General features: G+C 38.7%; 1 protein-coding gene across 4 annotated transcripts; it reads right to left on the bottom strand.

Annotated features, from left to right (window-relative positions):
• Positions 1-738: 738 nt before the first annotated feature.
• Positions 739-22,671, bottom strand: EEF1E1 (eukaryotic translation elongation factor 1 epsilon 1). Of its 4 annotated transcripts, none has more exons than XR_005055980.2 (6): positions 22,512-22,671; positions 14,674-14,874; positions 9,636-9,731; positions 4,320-4,535; positions 1,317-1,555; positions 739-974 (listed from the first exon to the last, which is right to left on the bottom strand). XR_005055980.2 is itself a non-coding variant. In XM_017671837.3 (4 exons), the coding sequence occupies exons 1-4, from the start codon at positions 22,596-22,598 to the stop codon at positions 4,395-4,397; spliced, it is 525 nt and encodes a 174-aa protein (XP_017527326.2). In that variant the 5' UTR covers positions 22,599-22,671; the 3' UTR covers positions 3,415-4,394. The 4 variants fall into 4 exon arrangements, 1 of the variants encoding a protein (XP_017527326.2); XR_012126004.1 differs by having other exon boundaries at positions 1,451-1,555; XR_001854904.3 differs by lacking the exon at positions 1,317-1,555.
• Positions 22,672-23,031: the final 360 nt, after the last annotated feature.

Genomic DNA, 23,031 nt, shown 5'->3' with positions numbered 1-23,031 from the left:
CCTCCCAAAGAATGTTTTACACAGTTTCAGGAATTAGTTCACTGTACACTATAAGAGCAAGGATGTAATTGTGTTATCTCTGGGGCTCAGCACAGATTCTGATACACAGTAGGTGCTAAGTACGTATTTGAGGGATTGTTAAATGATCAGTGCTTCTGGGAATTGCAGAAAGAAAATGGGTTGGAAGGGGAATTCACTCTTCAGAAGGAATAGCATGAACAAAGATGGCCCCACTTTCTTTTACAGAAGTCTCACTGATCTTTTAGAAGTACATAGCTTGAAAAAATGAGGACCAAACTGGTAATAAGATGAATTCGTGATTTACCAAAATCACAGAATGCTCTGCCAAGTTGTCTTCTCTCAGATGGGCTCATGTTGTGCAGGTGCAGGGACAGCAGGTGGGAAAAGACAATTAGTTTAAGAATTTACCTTATAAAATCACAGGTTATGATTTTACGATCCTCTGCAGTGGTTTGTCCTTCGCTGATCACATTCTGTGTATTTAGCACTACGCCAGTAAGTTTTATACATTGAAAACAAATCAATGAGCTCAGTAATCTTTACCTCTATTTCATAAAAGCAATTTCATGAGCAGTGACTTATCCAAAGCGTCATAACAAATTTATGGTGAGATTGATGTATTTGACTCCACTTTTTTTAAGTGCTTAATTGAGCTATGATTCACTTATCACAGAATTTATCTGTTTAGAGTTCAAGTCAGGAGTTTTAGTGTATACATAGTGTAACCATTTCATTTATTCTTGAAGTTATCTATACATTTATCCACTGCCTAGGGCAGCTTTTCTCTAGGTAAAAATTAATTTCTCAAGTTGATTAAGCAGAGCTTTACTGGCACACTGGTAAAGTGGTTACAAGTTAAGTTTGAGCCAGACACTTGTCTGAATCCCAGCCTCTTGATACTGGTTGTGTGACCTTGTGCAAGTTCCTTAACCAATCTGTGCCTGTTTCCTTACCTGCAAGAAGAGAATAAAGGAGTGAATTCACTTGGAGCACTTAGAATGTAACCAGATACATACTACATGCCCAGTAAATGTCAGCTATTTTTGTTGTTAGAAGTACATTAACAGATCTTCCTGGTAACTCTGAATAATGCAGGATCCTAAAATAACTTGAATCATGAAAATTGAGGTCAGTGAAAAGTATTTCTTCTATTGTATTTGAATTCTGTGCAAATCGATGATCCATGGAATGCCAACAATTCACTAATTTTTTTTTTACAAGTTGATTATGTGGCATTCAAAAGGTATTTTCTCAGTTAAATACTATTTAATATGACAAGATACCTAGCTGCTGACCTAGTCTCCCTTTTTTCCTTCTTCCTCATTGAAAGAGCACAGATTTTGGCCTCCCTCCCAGTGGGATGGCCAAAGAGATGTAAATAGATAACGCTGAATAGGGATTCCGGGAAAGGTTCTTCAAGTGGACTGACTCAGTTGGAAGATTCTTTTTGTCCTTCCTCTTTTCCTTGATTCTGGGCCTTGATCACAAACTTGATATCTGTAACTCCCATAGCTGTCTTGCACCATAAATTGAACTTGAAAAAGGAAACAATTTGTTCAGTATAGAGAAGCAGAAAGATGTGAGCTAGATGCCCAATACCGATTGTGGGCTGTCTATCTTTACACAAGAGAAAAACAACTCACTTTAATGTTATTTGTTTTTTCTGCTAGATACAGTTATACTTAACTGTAGTTCACACATTCTTCTTAGTCAACACAAAACAGACTTTAAAAAATTCTACATTTTTTCAACAATGTATCTGCTGCTGTGTGCCCTACTTTGTTTTGAGGGTTGGATATGCAAGGGAAAAGACAGTCTCTGTCTCAAAGAATTAACAGTCTGGTGGAAGAGACAAATAATCAAAAATAGTACAATGATGTCTGTGTCAGTTCAGGGGAATGGGGAAGAGGGGTTGCTCGTGACAGACTTGACTTTCAGAAGGACATCACAAAGTTGAATACTGAAGAGGTTATCAAGTGAGAAGGAAAGGGCATTTCAGGCAGAGAAGTAAGTGCCAGACATAAATGACCCATGATGAACAGCAGCATTTGTATAAGGAAATGGAATGTGTTGATTTAATTATGAGAACATTACCTAACCTTTGCCTACAGGAGCCAGGTCTTTGTATTTCTGCCATCTCTTTACCCTTTAAGATCTAAGTTAGCAGCACAAAGTCCAGGCACACTGCAGTAGGAGGTACTGTCTGTTGAAGCAGCGTTGTGCACTTCTGTAAACTGACTAGCAGATAGGGGGATTCAGAGTGTTAAGACTCACAAGGCAGAAGTGGGAAGGGTGATATTTGTCAAAGAGGTAAACAGGTGACCTCCTTTACTTACAGCCAACCTACACTGAAGGGAAGGAATGAAATGATTGGGATGGGAAGGCTGGGAAGTCTGTCCTGTCTGTCCTGCTCACCTCCCTCTGCAGTTGAGGGGAGAAGGGAAGAGCATCAGGGGGAGTAATCTGCAGCAGTGAGACATGATGCGGAACATGCGCAGCACATCTAGTGGGGACAGTGTGTATTGAAAGTCACAGACTGGACCTGCCTCTATGGCACACACACTGACTCCCAAGGTTACCTGAGCCGGCCAGTCCATGAACATGCAAATACAAATCTACAGTTTCTACTAAAAGGCCATTTTATATAATTAAAAATGAATTGTGAAATCTAAACCTGTGAGAACTGTCTTGATATGATATACTCACACACTTGGCTATTAAATCTCTTGAATTGGAAATGAAGGGCAAAAATGGGCAGGGGCTCCTACAAACAAAAAGAGAAACCTTTACTGAAAGCCACAGGCTTTTCCACAGAGAGTGCCTCAGTTTACCCTCATAACTTAAGAGTTAACTTTATTTTTACTTTTACAAATTTAGAAAATACAGTTAACTGATTTGCTTAAGGCCATGCAGCTATTAAGTGATAAAAGCAGGACTCAACCAAAGGGCTGAATATATGTTCTGAGCCTGCTCTTTCCACTCGACTCACATCAGCACCAAGAGTCAACACCATGAAACAGTAACGTGCTCAAGGACTCTAATTTTCTTGTTATTTGGAAATACAAGCTCTTCGGCTCTCAATAGTTGATTACTTACTTAACTCAGCCAGTAAGTGTTAGAAAATGTATAAATTTTTTAATAGTGTCTTCATGTAGTGCTTAATAGCAACCTTTTATGAGTTGGCTTTTAGTTTAGCAAAATCCTAGTAGTCATCAAGTCCCAAATTACCAGGATTTTCCATTTTTTTGTTAGCCACTGCATATTCCCATGAGTACGACAGCAGCAGAACCATTAACCCAAGTGAATATATCTTATCCCACCTGCCGCTGGGGCAGCTCGGCAGTTAATTTGACCTCAGTGAACACTGACTACAAGGAAAGAAAGAAAACAAAGGAGTTTTTCAACCACATTTACTGGCTCACATAAATATTTGAAAACAAACCCACCTGTCTTCCCTTTCTGGATCCTTGGCACAATTTATTATGTAGTTCTTAATAAACAAACTACTGTAAATATCCATAAGTGGAAATGGATTTTAAAATATGAAAAACATCAAATAAATAGCCAAATAGATCAACGACTGAAAGGGCTATATTTTTATGATCAAGCAACTGATTTGCAACTTCTATTAAAATAAATTTCTTATCTAAACAAAGTAATTTATAACTTGATCTCACCTCAAGTTTTGACTGCTGTTGAATTTTTACATAAAAAACTGCAAAACTTCAGCCATAAGAAAAAAACAGATCCTACCATTTGCAACAACATGGATGGAGCTAGACGGTTATTATGCTCAGTGAAATAAGCCAAGCGGAGGACAAGTACCAAATGATTTCACTCATATGTGGAGGATAAGAACAAAGGAAAACTTAAGGAACAAAACAGCAGCAGAATCACAGAAACCAAGAATGGACTAATAGTTACCAAAGGGAAAGGGACTGGGGACGATGGGTGGGAAGGGTGGGATAAGGGCGGGGTAAAAGAAAGAGGGCATTACGATTAGCATGTACAGTGCATGGGGGGGCATGGGGAGGGCTGTGCAACACAGAGAAGACAAGTAGTGATTTTACAGCATCTTACTACGCAGATGGACAGTGACTATGAAGGAGTATATGGAGGGGACTTGGTGAAGGGGGGAACCTAGTAAACATAATGTTCTTTCTGTAATTGTAGATTAATGATACCAAAAAAAAAATTGCAGAACTTCAACTACAGAACAAATTATAAACATTCAGACATAAGTTTATACTTTAAAAATTCTATCCACTTCAACAAATAAAGAATGAATATAAATTTACGTTAGTCCTCTGGTCCTGAATACACTTCCCATTTAGAATATTTTTAATCACTCTTCTGTACAGCACGGGTATCTTCTAGTGGGAATTAGTATATAGTCTGTTCTTGATGAAGACAACGCTGGACAAATGTTGCCTGATGCCTGGATAATGCTGAATGTGACAAAACCAGCGAGACACATTAAGATATTTCTCCTTTTCTTGAAATGTCAGGTCAACCTAGAGATTAAAACACACACACAACACAGACAATACATAAGTACAGCTATTAATATCATCTGAACAGGAGATAGAAACTGGAAGAAAAAACAAGAACCACTACCACCCAGTTCTCAAAAGCCAACATATTCAGATAGGAGTAGAAGTCTGAGCCACTTGGAAGAGCTGTTTGTCTAATGCCTTTTCTGTACAGTTCAAAACAAGATGTGCTTTCTAAGGAAGTCTCAAGTTTTCAACAAATGCAAAATTTACATTAATCCAGGATCTGTGGGCTCAAAGAGTTTTTTACTTTATTGGAAGATAGAGGAAAGAAGAGAATAGATTCCAAAAGGCTAAGATATGGCTCTTTGTCCAATATTTTTTTAGCACACATTAAAAAACAGTTTATTGGCATCTATTTACCTTTGTAAACTCAAATATATATGTATTTATAGAGAGCTGGCATATATATACATGTAGGCTACTGCTTCCTTTCTACTAAACTGGGGAAAAACTTCACTCAAAAAAACTATGACTCATTTAATTTCAAGTGATTATTGCTTAATATAAGGAGGAAGGGCTATTTCCAGTGGCGTATAGCTCAGATGAACAAGAGACCTAAATTCTGTTTGCAGTAAAGCCAAACTATCTTCAGTGGATGCGGCAGTTCACAGAATTTTGTGAGGTATTTTTCAGAATAGTTAAAATACACGGAGAAGAAAGCATTTCCAAACAATAAAGTACTAATACTTATTTGATCTATGTTTAAGTTGTTCACTCCAAAATTTTGAAACAGGGTAAACAGGGCAATTATGTTTACTGTTCATATTTCAGAACAGCATTTGCTATCATACAGGACCAGGATATGCTGCTATCAGGACTATTATTTAAAACAGTAACAACAACAAAAAAATGCAACACACAGAAAATCAATATTCTCCAACTTAAAAATTTCATTTAGAGTCTTTAAGGGTTATTGAGCAGACCCAGAATACCAAATAATTTTTATTCCAAGAGCTTCCCAAGCTTCTTCAAACACTTCCTAATTTATTCCATAATTTTTAACTAGATGCTCCATTTTAGATAATGTAAATTTTCCCTCAGAAAATTTAGAGAATGTTCATTTACCTTCAGAATATTTTGCCAGAAATACACAGAACTTTTACAAAACAATCAGGTTACCACTTAATCTCCTTCAGTTTAAACTTTGGAACTTGTCCCTTGACTGTGAGAAAATTATGACTGACCTTAATTTACTCTCTGCTACATTTTTTGTAGAATCTTATTTCTGAACTTACTGTACAAATAAAAAACAGATTTCCTCCCCATCAAACTTAGTGTTTTAGAACTTTTCAGATGGGACCCCCTGAGCTATTTCACTTACAACATTGTACTTCCATCACCCCTTTCTAGTTGCCAAATTTTTTTCTTTTTGTACAAAAGGAAACACAATGCAACTGCTCTAGTTACCGTTTCCTGCTTCTTACTGGCCTACATGCCAGTGTGCCTACAGTGATGCTGGGCTCTTTCTGCCTAGTCATTCCTTTTCATTTATACTGGCACTCTATACCTAGTTTGAACTTTAAAGCCAAACACATAATATTCTCAGTCACTAATTTCCCATGAAGACACATGAGAAACACTCTAAGCCACCCATTCCAGAGAAGGGTGGAATGCGGGTTTGCTCCCTTTCCAAGTGGCACCACTCTGCCTTGAGGACATGCTTTATGGCTAACGCTCCTGAACTGCTCTGTAGCTATTTCTTTTATTTTTCCTCTGTAAAAAACGGCATACTTTTACTGGTGTCCCGAACTTCAAAACAAATACATTTCAACTGATAGCAATCTTATAGTCAAGCAGCACATGATGCTACAAAGGATTTTAATAATCTTGGGTAACAGTCTGTTCATAGGGACTGATATCTACTAGTGAAATCACATTAAGAAAGCAATGAGTCACTGGTGTGTTAATAAAACAGCCACACTAGCTGGCAGTTTAACAAAGGAAGAACAACGTAATATTCCTCAAAGGGAATTAAGATAGACCAGATCTTAGAATAACTCAGCCACAATTAAACTTGAGCTCACACTGAACAAAATACAGTTGGATTATTTGATGACTTGAAGGTTCCCAACTGCCATCGCATACACTGCACTGATTATATATTATGTATTTAATAACATGAACAAACAAATGAGTGCATGAGGGCAAAAAAATATATCCAGCCAAAGCAAACAAAATGTAAGAACTTGTCTGATGAATATGAGCAGGTAACTGATATGAACTCTGCTTGAATTTAATACCTAGTAATTATTCTTTTCTCAATGGGGTGTATTTACACTTTACTCAGAGGGATGTCATTTGATGCCCAGTGCAATTCTGTCACAGTATAAGTTTTAGTCTGTGAAGACTGTTCTTTGAGGATATGTTTATTTCTCCAAAGTACTTTGCCTACACTTGGACATGGGAGGAGAGATGCTTTGGTTATGGAATCATTTTATGAACCCAAAGCAATGCTTAACAGAATGATTTACATATTATTCCACTCAATTCTGTTTTGAAAAAGATAAGCATAATATCCTTAATAAGCAGGCTTCATAATCATAAAGGCTGCATATGAAGTGGATCTACATTCCACTGAACTGTAAGTAGGTATAGATCATTAAATACGTTAACATAACCCTAGTTTTAACATGCAGCACTGAGCGAAACATTTCTAACCTGCCTAAAAACCAAAGGCCCTTGAGGGCACCTAGCCTCGTAATTAAATAATTGCAGCCAGTGCTGTGACTATTTTTCATTATGGAATTAGGACCTTCTTTACTCTGCTGGCAAAGAAATTCCACACAAGCTCCCACTTTCTCAGAATATTTCCTCTCCCTACCACATGACCTCCTAAATCAGAAAACAGAAAAATGTAAATACACTTCATTGTTGCCATCTTTCTTTTTTTTAAGTTAGATGGCAGAAATGTTCTCCTTCCTAATGACAGCTCAATGCTACACCAAGCCGGGAGGTCCTGACAGGCCTTCACTGGTCTGAAGACAGGCATCACATGTACAGGATCACATATGTTTATGTAGGATGAGAGATGATATTTCTCTTAATACGAAGCTTTAAAATTAAGCAGTGTCACACTTAAATACTTTAAAGACATCAGCAAGTGTGCTGTTGTTTTAGATATGAATTGCTCTGGCTCCTCTTTATAAGGCAGCCCTGCTCTTCTTAGCAGCAGTCTTACTCAAACCAAATGCCGGATTCTTCCGGGTTGGACGACTGCAGGTTTGCCACCAGAAAAAAGATACTTAGAGATCTTAATAGTGAATGCTCTTTACCTTGGAGGCTTTTTGCATTTTAAAATGAGTTAATCTGTGCCATGTTACCATTCTCAATTCAAAAAGCTACTAAAATATTTGAACCTAGAATGGAATGAAATGAGGCTGCTGTGATCATAGTACTTCAGCTCTACTTAAACTGTCTTCACATTTAAGTATGATTACTTTAGATTTTCTGATATTGAAGTGTGTAACTGAAGATTGTACTTTCACTATAAAGATACACAACCCAAGAATGGAAATATAAAGAGATGGAGAGTGCTAAATATTCTCAATCTCAATGAGCAGCTAGCTAAGCAAGGCACTGTGCTAAAAGCTGGAAGAGTTACAAAGAGAAATATGACATGATGCTCCTCAATTTCCATGTTGCTTAAAATTGACTTGCTCCCTCTAATTATGGGGAACATTAGTCACATTTTATTTCTGTTGTAGCATGTAATTATTAGTAGCCTTCTTTTCATTGTCAGAAGTGTTTGGATGAGAAATCAAATCATCATTCTTCTTAAAAGCAAAATTTATAATCAAACTTACCATAAGCTTTCTAAAATAATGAAAATTCTCTTGGGTAGCCTAAGCAATGTAATTTGACCTCTCTATACTTCAGTGACTTTAATCTGTAAAATGTGGATAATAGTACCTACCTCACAGGGCTGTTAAGCATTCAATGAGTTAATATGTATAATACATTTACAGTACCCACAGAGCATGTGAGTGCCAGAGAACTGTAAACATATTTAAGATGGGAAACAACTTAAAGCAGAGACTGACCAGACAAAGTGAAAGAATATAAACTGGGATCAAGATCCAGAAAGGGGGCAGGAGGTACAGACGAAGTTGAAGTAAGAGGTCAGATGAAAGGATTAGCCAAGGGAAAAACCAAGACAGGATTTCTCTGAGGAAAAAAGCAAGACATGCTTTCTGAGGCCAGAAAAAGGAGACAAGATGAATGAGGATGTGTATGTAGGTAGGGCTGGAAGAGGAGGGGATTCAGCTCCATTTTCTAGCTGAATGAAGGAGGAAGGCTCTGTAATAATGACTGAAGATAAAAACGGAGGAAAAAGTGGTGGGGCTTGAGCAAATCGGTAAAGGTCTGGAAGTATGCCCGGGAGGAAAGAAAGCTCAAAAGTATGAGAGTTCAGCTGAAAGTGGTTAAATTTATGGTGGTACCAATCTGTAGCCTTGTGATTTTTCCAACAAACCTTTGCCTGGATATAGGACTGAAAGCATTTTTTGGATAGACCAAGAGCTGAGGACTGACAGGGAAAGGGTGGTGAATGTAGAGTGGAGCAAAGAAGCTGAAGATGCTAATAGGAGGACGTAATTGAAGTTACACAAAAGGGGATCTAGGTTATATGGGGAAGATTTAAAAAAAGGGAAGGAACCCAGTTACTTTAGATAATGATGGGATTAGGGAGAAAGATTGAGAGCTAAGGATAAGAGGAAGCACACAAGATGGGTACTGGAATTAAGATGTAGAGAGGAAAGGTGGGTGATGACGGGGTTCAGGTGATGATGATGATGTCCAAACAGTGGCAAGAGAAGTAGTTGCAAAGAACAGAAACAAGAACAGGAATTAAGTAGATCAAAGAACAGGAAACTATTATGTTTGATGGATACATGGACGGAGTATTTGCATAACATACCCATACCTTCCATTAAAAAATACATTCTTTTCATCTTGATTTATTAAGTTGAAAATGCATATTTGATTTAAATTCAAGAAAACAACAAAAAATCATTCTGAACATTATAGAAAAAAATAGCCAATAACTACTCAAATACTTACTATAAAGCGATGAAGTCCATAGTATAATAGGATATCTGCCAAGGTGAAGTTATATCCTGTAAGGTAGACTTTATCTTCAAGATATGAATTAAGATCCTAGAAAAAACAAATAAAATACTAATTTAAAAAACAGTAATAATACAGTTAACTGCCATATCATTTGACTTAATTAAAACATTTGGAAGGCTATTAGAAAACAAAATACTGACATTTATGAAATTTAATCTTGGACATTTAGATTTACTCAAAATCACATTATATATCAATCACCTTATTTTAAAAATAGGGTAAACATTATTATTTTAAGTAAGAGAATACTAAAAAATGATACCAGAATGCCATCTCTGATCTTTTCAAAGACTCCAATTTTTATGTTTTTTGAGGAAAACATTTTGTAAATCATGCTTACGTTAGATTTACCTTGTCCATTAAAATGTAAAAAGCCCCTTAACAATTTCTATCTTTTAAAATAATTGTAATTTATTGGATTGTTGCATTTCTTACATATTTAAAAAGCTTAGTTGTGATAGAATACATGTAACATAAAATATACCATCTTAATAATTTTTAAGTGTATAATTCAGTGAGTGTCAAGAATAGTAACATTATTGTGTAACCAAACTTGAGAAGTTTTTCATCATGTAAAACCAAAACTCCATAACCTATTAAATAACTCCCTATTGCCCCTCACCACAGGCCCTGGTAACCACCACTGTGCTTTCTCTTTCTATGAACTTGACAACTTTAGATACTATATTTACAAGTGAAATCAGAGAGTATTTGTCTTTTGTGACTAACTTATTTCACTTAGCATAAAACCCTGAAGGTTCATCCAGGCTGTAAATATGTATCAGAATTTTCTTCTTTTTAAAGGCTGAATAATATTCCATTGTTTGTATATATACCATATTTTGTTTATGTATTCATCCAGCAGTGGACACCCGGGTTGTTCATACCTCTTTGCTATTGTGAATAGTACAGTTATGAACCTGGGTATACAAATATCTCTTTGAGAACCAGTTTGAATCCTTTTGGCAATGTACCCCTAAATGGAGTTAATGGATAATTTGGTAATTCTATTTTTAATCTTTTGAGGAATCACGATAGGGCACTCCATAGCAACGGTACCATTTTACATTCCCACAAACAGTGCAGAAGGTTTCCGATTTCTGCACATCCTTGCCAACAGTAGCCTTTTGGTAGTAACCAACTTAGTGGATGTGAGGTGGTATCTTGTGGTTTTGATTTACATTTCACTAACTGATAGTGATTTAGGGTTGCCTGTTCACTGTATTATGTCCCTTGATGCACAGAAGTTTCAAATTTTGATGTAGCCCAATTTATGCATTTTACTTCTGTTGCCTGTGTTTTCGTTGGTGTCATGTCCAAGAAATCACTGCCAAATCAAATGACGATTCTTTTTCCCTGTTTGCTTCTAAGAGTTGCATAGTTTTAGGTCTTACATTTAGGACTTCTATCCATTCTGAGCTAATTTTTTACATATCATGTACGGTAAGGGCCCAACTTCATTCTTCTGCAATTGGATATCTAGTTTTCCCAACACCTTAAAGAATCCAGTGTTAAACACCATTTAAAGCTACAGAAAGTTCTCCGTCATTTGTTCTCCAGACAATGACCATCAATTTTTAAAAGGTTATATTAATTTAAGTTAATACAAAGAAAGAATTCATTTAAAATCATTAAAAAAAAAAAAAAGAATAGCACCAAGTCCCCCAAATAGCCAATAGGCACTTTTGAAGAAAAAAAAAAATTTAAGTACATGTTAAGAACTGAAATAAAAATCTTAAGAGGTCCAAATATAAATTATAAGTATTGTCTGTTAGACCAGCAGGAATACCAATTAGTTTCCAGATTAAAAAAATCCAGATAAAAAAATATTTATATGAGTACTTTTGGTCCCTCTCAAAATCAGCATGTACTTTACTTTAAAAGCACAGAAATTTATGTTAAATTACATTCAAATTAAATGAGACAAAAGATTCACATAACCTTTAGAGAGAAGTTTTTAAGTAGGTTATGTGAACTACTATCAGATATTCTCACAGGCTTCCCTTAAGACTAATTATAAAACACTGCCCAGTGGTCAAAAGCATTTATTCTGGTAAAATTCTTTAAACTGTAGAGACAGCATTTTATTTTCTCAAATCACATCCCAAATGTCTGGCACATAGTGGTTCAGTAATCAGTAAATGTCTGCTGAACTGAATTTAATCTCTTTGAGTTTGTGTACATCTTCACTTAAAGACAGTAATTTTCAAAATGGTTTATGAGCATGGGGCTTCTGGGGTGGTACAGATGATGGCATAAAGGAATGTGGTCATATGTAAACAGATAAATGCAAAAGAATCAAAATAAAATTTGGGTAGGAAGGGTAAAATATATTGCTATATTAGGAGTTACCACTTAAATTCTATAGTAATCTGTTGGAGATGGTTTCTCTCCAAAGGTCTTCAAATGAAACAACTTTGAAATATTTAATAGTAATATAAATATATCTTATATAAGAGTGTGTGAAACAGTAACATTGCTTTGTACAGTGTATATATTCTTAAAATGGAATCCATACCTAAGTTTCAGTTAAAAAGACTCTTAAAGTTTTAATCTTCATAACTAAGGATTTAAAAAGTGATTAAAAATCTATGGTTAGGTCATATTTCTTTGATTAGTGATATAAGTCAAAATTTTTCCTACCAAAACACAGAATTTCACACACTCAAAATATTCATAGAACTAAGATCTAATATTCATTCTTTATGTTTTTTACAAATCTTTCTGATGCCATTGTCAAGCTTCAAAAAATATTCCCCCTACAGAGTTCCATTTGATTTTTCTTTTTTCTTCCTATTAAACTTTCTAACAATATTGAAGATGCAATATAATAAACAATATTTTCCATATAGACTAAAAGAATATTAATGTTTTAGAATGTGTTTTTGAAATTAATTATTACCTTAATTATGAGCCATTTACAATTATGGTTTTAGTATTGAAAGGGAACTTTAGAGAGTAAGAATTAAACTTTTTCATAACATACAATGCAAGGATTTTAAAAAGAAGTAAAACAAAGATAAATAGCCTAGTAAAAAAATGGCAAAGAATATATATAAGTATTTAATTTTTAAAAAATAATTTAAACTCTGGTACAACTATATGATGGAATATTAAGTTTATCAAAAAGATAGTATAAGTGTATTTATGGACATGAAAAATGTTCATAACACATTGCCAGTAAACAACAAAAATTACAGTGCCCAATACCTGCCCAGTTTTAAGAGATCACACATGTACATATGAAAAGAAGGGGTTCAATTACTATTTCATGACTGAACATAAGTGTTATTAATAGTTCTCTCTTTATAGTGGGACTACAAATGTTTGAAATTTTTTATTTGCTTATTTGCATTTCTTAAATTTCCATAATATTTACTTCTGTTAAATTAAAAATTCTATCATGAAATAGTAAAAAGCAAAGCAAAACAGAAAACAACCCTATTCATCTGCTCATATAGCCAAAAACCACTCCGCAGTCCACTGTCCATACATCTGTCTCCCGCACTGGTCTGAGCTCTGTAAGTGCAGGGCCTGTGTCTGCTGGGTCAGCTGTCTCACTAGCCCCTAGAACTGTACCAGGAACATCACTATAGATGCAGATGAGCACACCATGTCAGAGCAAGGAAGGCAACTCAAATCATCCAGCTCCTTGTCCATTAAATATAAAATGGTACTATCTCCAGTCAGATTCTCCCAACTGGAATTTCAGATAACATTTATATATCCCAGATACAATGTTTTGGTGGAATTACTTCTATGTTCCAAATACCCAATCTATGAATGCAACTTTTGAACTTCACAAATCCAATTCATTGATATCCTGTTCGTTTATTTCAGAATTAAGTACTTTATCTTTTTTTTGGAAACTATGAGATAGCTATATTTACTTCTTATTTGTCTGAAATCTCATTTACTTAGTGGGAAGACATACTTGCTTCCCTCTGGACATGCTGCTGAGCATGGCAGGGGCCAGAGGTTTGGGTCAGTAAGGATATTAAAAATGAATAGTTGATCATGACAGACCTATAAAGGAGTAAGACCTGAAATTTATGTTCTATCAGTTCTCTTGATGGTATCAAGAATATGGTTTAAATGATTTTCCCCAGAGTGACAGATGAACAACTTTCAAGTACTGTATCTTCTTGTACATCTTATACTCTCAATTTAACTGATAATGGGAATAAAATTAGGAAACAGAAGGGATTCTTTCAATGATATGTGGTTGTCTGGAAGATCTCTAAGGTTCCCTCAAATTATAAGCTTTTCTAAAAATATGAAAAAAATCTGCTTTTAAAAATATAAATAATTAACAAAAGTAATTTCATTTGAAATGTTTTTCATTCTTGGTGACTCTAGAGCCACAGTCGGCTTATATTTTACATCAGTAGATTATTTTATTCTAATTTGACTTCTTTGGAAAGAAAATACAAATCTTAAAGCATTATGTCTCAAGGGAGGGAAATGTAGACTTTCTCAGGTGAATCTGACAGTTTTTTCAAATTACAACTCCCAAAGATTCTGATTCCCCCTGCCTTTGACAAAATACTTTATTGCTTAGGGAATCAGGACTGCAAAATTGGGAAAATAAATATTAAGCCACTGCATTAAAAAAAGAGAAAATTTAAAGAAAGTTATAATTATTGGCTATGAGAAGTATTATGAAGGAAAAGCAGAAGGTGCTTTGGCGTGAAGGAAAAGCATATAGAACAGGGACCCACATCTGTTTGAGGGAGAGGCAGTCAAGGACGTTTCTGAGAACGGCTATCTGAGCTGAGATCTGAAGGGGGAGAGCTGACAGAGAGGTCAGTCTGTTCCAGGCACAGATGGTAATAACAGGTATAAACTACCCTGCAGCGAAAGGAAACAGTGAAGAAGGCCTATAGCCTCAGCCACCGGATCTTAGGGGAGTCAGATTCCAGCTATTAATAGTTTAAGCATTTCAGCCTCCAAACAGAAGTCACCATACCTTCAACAGAGTGCGGACATCATCTTTACTGGCCTGTCCGTCTACCCGAGTTACCCTGTATTCTAGCCATTGTTGAACTATTGCTTTTTCTTCTGCGGTGCTCCCAAGCAAATACTCTTTGTTGGCTTGCTTGACTAGATGAGTGGCTATAGTAGTTAATCCTATTAGACTTGGACCATTGTTTGTTTGAAGAACGGGAATCTTAAAAAGAAAAAAAAGTTCTTCAGATACATTTAAAAAATGAATAGCATCAGGACTTCAAGTTCTAAGTAATTGCTAAATCCCTCAACAGTTTTTCAGATACTCTAGGATTTTACTCTAAGACACTAAATTACATACAAATGGAAGTCAGGAAAATAGCAGTTACATAATATACAATTTGGTAACAGATGACATGAAACTGGAAATAACATCACAAGAATCAGTGTTTCTACATAATTTATAACTGTTCATGTACAAGACGAAAAAAGGAAATCTTAATAACACTGCCTTAATTTTAACCAAATTTCTCCATATCCTACTTCAGCAAGATGAATAGACTTAAACCTGACTTCTGGAATGACAAAAATAAGAAAAAATTATAGTAACACTGAAAAATGTTACATAGTCAGAACTACAAAATGAGATGCAGGCTGGTTTCAGTGCTGTGCCCTAACATAATAAGCTGCCGTACTAACTAGACCGGGCCTGTAATGGTGATTTGGTTGCCCTAGGTTGCATATCCACCAATTTTGGAGTCATTTAGAGTGATGTCACTGTTGGCCAATATTCCGCATTTTAAAAAACATTCCAGAATATAATTGGGGTCACTGATAATAAAGCGTGGGCTTCAGATAATCATCTGAAAAGTATTGCTTTTTATGTCCCCCTATTACAACAGCAGTACAAAGGGCAAGATTATAGAAACTACTTGTAAGAAAATGCCAATTAATTTAAAAAGTCCTTGATGCACAACTAAGTGAAGCACTGTGAGAAATTTAAAAGGAAATGGAAAATATCATCCACTGGGGAGACTAACCAGTTAGACATAACCAGTATACAACCTAAAAGATCTAACCAAACCAATGCAAAGATTATTTTCTTTGGGGAAGAAAGCTGTTCTTTTCAGCCATGAAATAGTATCTTGTACATGTAAAGTGATTTTTATTTTGCAGGCACTTTCATACTCACATCTAGATCAACAGAACTCTGTGACGTATATAGGGAGTTGAACATTTTACAGATAGATTCAAAGGTTACCTCTAAAAAGTTAAGCTTAATGAATGGTACTCTCCCACTGTCTATTTCCTCGCCTACTTTCCATTCACATTAGCTTGGCACCTTGAATTCTCACTTTTGCCTTCAAACTCAACTGAAGCCACTGTAAAATCACCAATAACTTCATTTAAAAAATACATTAAAAGCAAACAGTATGCAGTCCTCTGGGGTGCTGACAATGTTCCGTTCCTTGACTGCCTGTTTACCTGGGTTTAGATGGCCAGAAGTGAGATCACTGGAAGTAAGAGCAACGGATGTGAGATCACCGGTAGTGAGATCATTGTGGGCAGCTCACGGAAGTGAGCCTTTGTATATAAGCTGTGCTTTGAAATAAAACTTGTCACTTGTCCACCACCAGCAGCCAGTGGACCTTCTGACCCCAACTTTGGTTTCTGTGTCTTTCTTGCTATTTCTGCGTTTTTCTTGCATCTCCCATCCACCCCTCTCAGGTGCAGCTGGTTTGTGGAGCTGGTCTCTGCAGGTGGCACCCAAACAGGGACCTGAGAAGGGGGTGAAGAAAACTTAAGTGGGGAGACTCCCTGAGGTATGGCAATAGAGTCCAGAGTGAGGTATGGGAGCAATAAAAGTCAGGAGTAAAAAACATGGGACAATCAGGGTCTAAGGACCGAGAAATCTTTGTACATATGCTTGCTACACACCTGCGGCAGTACTGTGAGCAGTCAGTCAGCAGCTAGAATCTTTTCTCACTTTTGTGCAGCATAGCTGCCCCTGGTTCCCTGAAGAAGTAACCATAAATGAGCAGACTTGGCAAAAGGTGGGGCTGCAGCTTAAACAGCGTTTCACCTTTCATGGGCCTTGGAACTTTCCCATAGAAGTATTTGCTTTATGGAATTTAGTGAATGGAAGTTTGGACCCATCTCCCAAGGTTACCTGTTTGCCTGAGACTTCCCAAGGAAGGCTGCGTAGTCGAACAATCAAAGCAAACAGTCACTGCTTATGAGGCTTTGGCTAATGCCACAAGCCCTTGTGAACTGTGAGCCATTACCTCCCGAGTATCACCAAGACAATGAGCTATTATTGCCTCCCAAGTATGAGCAAGAGCTGATAGAAGAGGAACAGCAATGTGAAAATGAGCTCCTTGGAAATGGGCAACATGGCACCTATGGTGTCCAACATGGCGTCCAATACAGCGACCAGGAAAATGCATATTGTGAGCAGGAGGAATCTACCTCCTCGGACTCTGAGATGGAGGAAGAGGGTGACACAGGGCTCTCTAAAATACCTTGAAACCTCCTACCAAAACTGGGCCTGTTTTGACCGCTTTTCAAAAATTGAAAGTGTTGTTTCCTAAACCCCTGCAGTTACCACTCTGTCCTGATAGGCCTCAGAGCCGTGGACTGCAAGCAGGGAACCTCTCCGCGGCTCCGCGCCCCCCAGCAGTCAGTCTAACCAGGGACATTCCATTTCTGTTACCACCAAAGTACCTACCGGTCCCGCTTGCTGCTCAGCCTTGCAGCGCAGCTTCCAGGAAGCCCAAAGGTGGAGTGAGGACACATCTGGTTTCCACTCCCTCTGCCTACCAGTCAGTGAAAGGCGGCAAGGGGATGGAAATCCTATCAGACAACATAATCCTATGCCATTCAAAACTCTGAAAGAGCTCAAAAATTCCTGCTCTCAATATGGCCCAACTGCTGCTCCTTTTACCCTTCCTCTCCAAGAGGAAAAGGTTAGGCACGTTGCACACTTAACTTTTGTACTATGCTCTGGCTCCTAATGACTGGAAGATGCTTGCTAAGGCATGTCTCACTGGAGGTGATTATTTGCTATGGAACAGTGAATTTGTAGACTTGTGTGTACAACAGGCAGATAGAAATTGAATGTATAACATTCCCATGAGCTTGGATATGCTAACGAAGAAGGGCAGTATTCTGCTTTGATAGATCAGCTTCAGTTCACTTTGCAAGCATATCAGCAAATTAACATTTGAGGAAGCAAGGCTTGGAGGAGCCTGCCCACCGCAGGAGCTAAAACTGAGGAGGAGCTCAGTAGCATTCAGCAAGGCCCAGATGAGCCATTTCAGGAATTTTTGTCTCATTTACTGCAGGCAATATCCAGAGTAGTTCCTGATTCTGAGGCTAGGAATATTCTCGCTGGACAGTTGGCCTATGAAAATGCAAACAGTACATGTCAGGGCCTCATTCAGCCTTATAAAAAGAAGGGAACTCCTTCTGACTTTATCAAACTCTACACAGATGTGGGTGGGATCTTCCTACATGCAGGGTGCAGTCTTAGCGGCCGCACTACAAAAAGCATTCAGGCCTACACAAAACCCATGTGCCCCAAAAGACTGCAACCTAACCACGTGTGTCCACCTGGAACAAAAGAAAAAACGTTTTAGTTCTTTCCCAACCACCATATATTATTCTGGCCTCCAATCTATCTGAACCGTGGGACACAAACCATTATAGAAATGAAAAATGAGCTCTCCAGGAGCCAGAGAACTACTGGACTCATAATTGCTGGATTAGTGGCTGCTATTTCAAGTCTCATCACCGCTGTTACTGCATCTATGGCCCTTTCACAATCCATACACACTGCCCAATATGTCAATCAATTGGCCTATAACACCTCTCAAGCTCTAAAAACTCGAGACCATTGATGTAAAGACAGCCGACTTGCCGGCCTGGAAAGTACAGTGATAGCCACAGACGATGAGGTGGAAACCCTCCAATGGCAGTTACAGCTCCGATGTCATGCTGCATATAAAAACGTCTGTGTTAACAATGCACCTCGTGACAGTTTCCAATGGGAATGGAACAAAATTTGCAGCCGTCTCCTAGAAGTGTGGCAACACACAAACCTTAGTTTCAATCTACATAACTTTCATCAAGAGATAATAGACATCCAAAATGCACGATTAGATATGATTGACCCCCGAGACCTGGCAAAACAAGTCCTGGAACATCTTAAGGGCTTTAAACCATTCAATATGCTGAAACACACCCTTCTGGTATCTGCTTGCTTTGCTGTTTGCAATAATCATTTTGTTTTGCTCAATATTAGTTGGCTGGTGAGCCCTCAAGAAAAGATGCCATGCAGAACCTACATCACCTATGGCTTCAATTAAAGAGGGGGAAGAGTTTCCATCTCCAGCTTTGCCCTGAGATCTTTCCAATCTTCTCACCTTTCTTCCTGTTTGCTGGTTTTGTTACCTTTCTTCTCCCTTTCTAAACACAGCCCTTTCTAGAATCCCCATACATGGAGTTGCCTTGTGCCAAAGGCCCTCCCTAAAAAAGACACCTGGGTTCCCCAAGACATGTGACCAGAGCCAAGGCCCTGCCAGCTGGTGAGGGGACCTCAAGGCAGGTACTGGGTGTGGAAGCCATGAGGACATAAAACAACCTAGGAGACAGAGAACTGTCCTTCTTGGGGGATGCTACTCCTCTCTGACGCACATGCCTCACATCATCCTGTTTTGCCCTGGAGAATGGTTGGTTAGCCAGCGACGGGTAAGATTTCTCAAGGGAGGAACAACCTAAGACAGGCACAGTTGCAGAGGGCCATCAGGAGAGGACTTGGGGGCCAATAGAGGTGGGGCACAGTTCCTTACACCCCCTGACCAACCTTGCAGAGGCCTGAATCTTCATCACTTCTGAGGAGGTCTCTTGCCCACATGGCTGCTTCGCTGCCCATGCCCAGCTCAGATTGGGACTCAGGTAGTGGACAGAGACCTGACCAACAGCAGCTGCCCCCTCATTCTCCTGTTTCTAACTTGTACCACCCAGTAAGGGCAGCTGAAGGGATGGGCTGTGTTGGGAGACCTTCTGCTTGTTATAATCTTTACTGTATTTATCTATCCACCTGAGGTTTTTAGTAAAGAAAAAAGGGGGAGATGTGGAGGGAGAAGTGAGATCCCCGGAAGTGAGATCACTGTGGGTGGCTCACAGAAGTGAGCCTATGTATATAATCTGTGCTTTGAAATAAAACTGCGCCACTGGTCCACCATCAGTGATCAGTGGACCTCCTGTCGTCCTAACTTTGACTTCTGTGTTTTCCTTGCATCTCCCACCCACCCTTCTCAGGTTCAACGGGATTGCAGAGTTGGACTCTACACCTGGGTATGTTCACTTTGGGTCAATTCACTGATATTTTTACACTTTTATGATGTGTATCACACTTAAAAAAAAAACAAAGACAAAAACAGAAAAGAACTTGCAATCTTTGAGCGGGGGTGGAAGGATGACATTTAATTCTAGAGAGATTTGTAAGATAAATTATGCACAACCTCACCATGCCCGCTCAAAAAATTTCCAGTTACCTTCTCATTTAACCATTACATCTGATAAAATAGATAAGTAATCTCATCATATATTATAAAGAACCAAGGTCACCCAGTTTGTAATGACAAAATCAGGGTTTAAATAAAGTACAACTGGCTTGAATGTCCATTCTCTTTCCATTGTATAGCCTGAAGTACACAGATCTCATACAGTTGTAGTTATGGAACACATACTATTTTCACATTCGTTTTAGGGTTCCATGGTCTTCAAAGGGATCACTTTCAACATTTCCAATGTGCTGATGCTCCATAATTTAATGCACCCTTCTCCTACTGCTGGACCTCTGGAATATTTTCCATTTTAAATTAGAGTAGCTCCTACTTACTCTTGGGGTAACATTCCAAGACCCTCCCAGTGGATGCCTGAAACTGTAAGTGGCACCAAACCCCACATAAACTATAATTTTTCCTATACATACATAACTATGATAAGTTTAACTTATAAATTAGCATAGTAAGAGATTAACATAACAAATACAAAAGAGAACTACAACATCTTACAGTAAAATATATGAAAATGTGGTATTGCTCTAAAAAAATCTTTTGTACTATGCTGATCCTTCTTTTTGTGACAATGTAATGATAAAATACCTGCATGAGATGAAGTGAGGTGAATGATGTAGGCACTGTGACAGTCGTCCTAGACTACTATTGACCTTTTAATAACATGTCAGAAGGAGGATGATCTGCTTCCCCATTAGTTAATGGCAGATAACTTTAGAAAGTGAAACTGCTGATAAGGGGGAACCACTGTATTATTGGTAATGTGACACAAAATACCTTGTTGCTGGCTTACGGCTGTCAGCTGTTTGCCAAAAAATGGCTGTCTTTTCATTATGTCTCCACCCCTTTTACCAAACACATAAATAGAAATTTTCAATAGCTGCTCTCCACTAAGAAAAATTAATTAAAATAAAAACCACACTCTGAGCCCTAAAGCCCTCACAATTGCTCTCAAACTGTAATTTTGGGTTTACTTTGCACTGCATCACTCCTCATATTGGTTTCTTGTTCCCCTAAACTTAATCTTTCACAATTTATTGGTTTTATACACTTTCAATACTAGCTTTTCTGTGAAGTTTACAAACCCATTCTTATTCTCAGAATTACCTTTCTCCTCCACACTCCTTAACAATGTTTTCCTCCGTTAATTACTTTTTCTGTTCTGCTTTAAATTAAATGCCAATGACTGTTTCTCATACTAGATAAGCTTCCTGAAGACAAGACTCATGTCTTGGCAATGTTCCCTAAAAAACAGGGAGTAGGGGCTGACGGTAAGGAATCAACATGAAGCCAGACAAAAAAGCAACAACAGGCCTCTGGCTCCAATGCCTATTCGTATTCTGCCACCAATCAGTGGACTCATCTTAGGCAAGTTGCTATCCCTGGGCTTCAGTTTAACTTTCCTGTGGAAAAAAAACCAACAGGACTGCGTTTGAGACAGTATTTTAACATGGACCAGATCAGTAACATAAAAAGTAAGAACAAAAAATTAACGTCATCTGGAAAAATAAATCTCAAAGGGTAAAAAAAAATGTATACGGCAACGTCATACAACGATCCTTATGAAACAAGTGTTCTGAGAAATCTGGGTTCTCGTATCTCACCAATTCTCATACCGCCTAATTTCCCCTTCTCTGCACGTTGCACACTTAACTTTAACAAGACCTCAGAAAAGCATTCCCTGAGTCTCCCAGTTTGGGCCAAGATCCATTATGTGCTCTCAGCCATCTACACTGCCACGTAGCAATTTTCACTATTGTAATTAAAACAGCAGCAATGTTTGTCCATCAACGAAAAACATCACGCTTCCTGAGGGGAGGGAGCGCGTCCTTCGTACCCACAGCTGTATTCCTCAGTCCCAGCACAGTGCTACCTGGCGGCCTGGCAGTTTCTTGTAGTCCTCGTACAATACCGCGTGAAAGGTACTGTTGCAGTAACTGCTGTCACTGAACGCAAAGGCGGGGCCTCCAGGTCGGTCTAGGGGCTCTCTGAGGGCCCTCCTCGCTTTCCCAGAATGGGCTAATGACAGTTTCCCAAGAGGAAAGGGTTAGGCCGAGCCCAACCGCAGCAGGGTCCCCTCCTCCACCCGCGAACTAGGGCCGCAGGGGGAGACCGAGGGGGAGACCGAGGGGCCTCCCCACGCGGCGGGGCGGACACGTGGGCAGGAGAGGAGCCGCATCCTCCCTCCGCCCGCCTCTGCCGGCCAGCCGTCCTGCCTGGGCTGAGCAGGCCCCGCGCCCGTCCACCTCTTCCCCTCCGCGCCGCCTCGGCTCCTCACCTGGCGCTCGCCCTGAGCGCTGTATTTGTTCCCTTTACTCAGCCCTAGGGACTTCTCCAGCAGCATCAACTCTGCGGTCCCCGCCATCTTCCTGCCCGAGCTCCAGGCGGAGAGACGGGAACTGCAAGAATCTCCTGCATTGGCCGCGGGGGAACGCCAACTCCCACAAACGTCTCCGGTTATTGGCTGAACGGAAGGCGCGCCAGCGTGCAGGAGGCGGGGCCAAGGTAAGGGGCGGGGCGGAGGAGAGGCTTGGTACAGGTGGAGAGGAGGGCACAACCCAGCGGTCCACTGGCTTGATGCTCTGGAAGTACTGGCAGGAGGTAGGCTTGGTTGCTGCAGCGGATTGCATGTTTTAACTTTTAAACAGCAAGCTGTTGGCCCGGCTAATTTATTTGGCATGCTGAGAAACTTGATACATAACTGGAACCAAAATTTACCTTAGTTTTTGCCAAATGAATCTGTGAATTTGGGCAATCGAATCGAATAGCAGAGTTCGAAATCTATTAGGAGTTTCTAA

This window comes from Manis javanica, chromosome 16 (assembly GCF_040802235.1).
Source record: "Manis javanica isolate MJ-LG chromosome 16, MJ_LKY, whole genome shotgun sequence".
Classification (NCBI taxonomy): Eukaryota; Metazoa; Chordata; class Mammalia; order Pholidota; family Manidae; genus Manis; species Manis javanica.
This window is presented reverse-complemented; position numbering and strand designations above follow the sequence as displayed.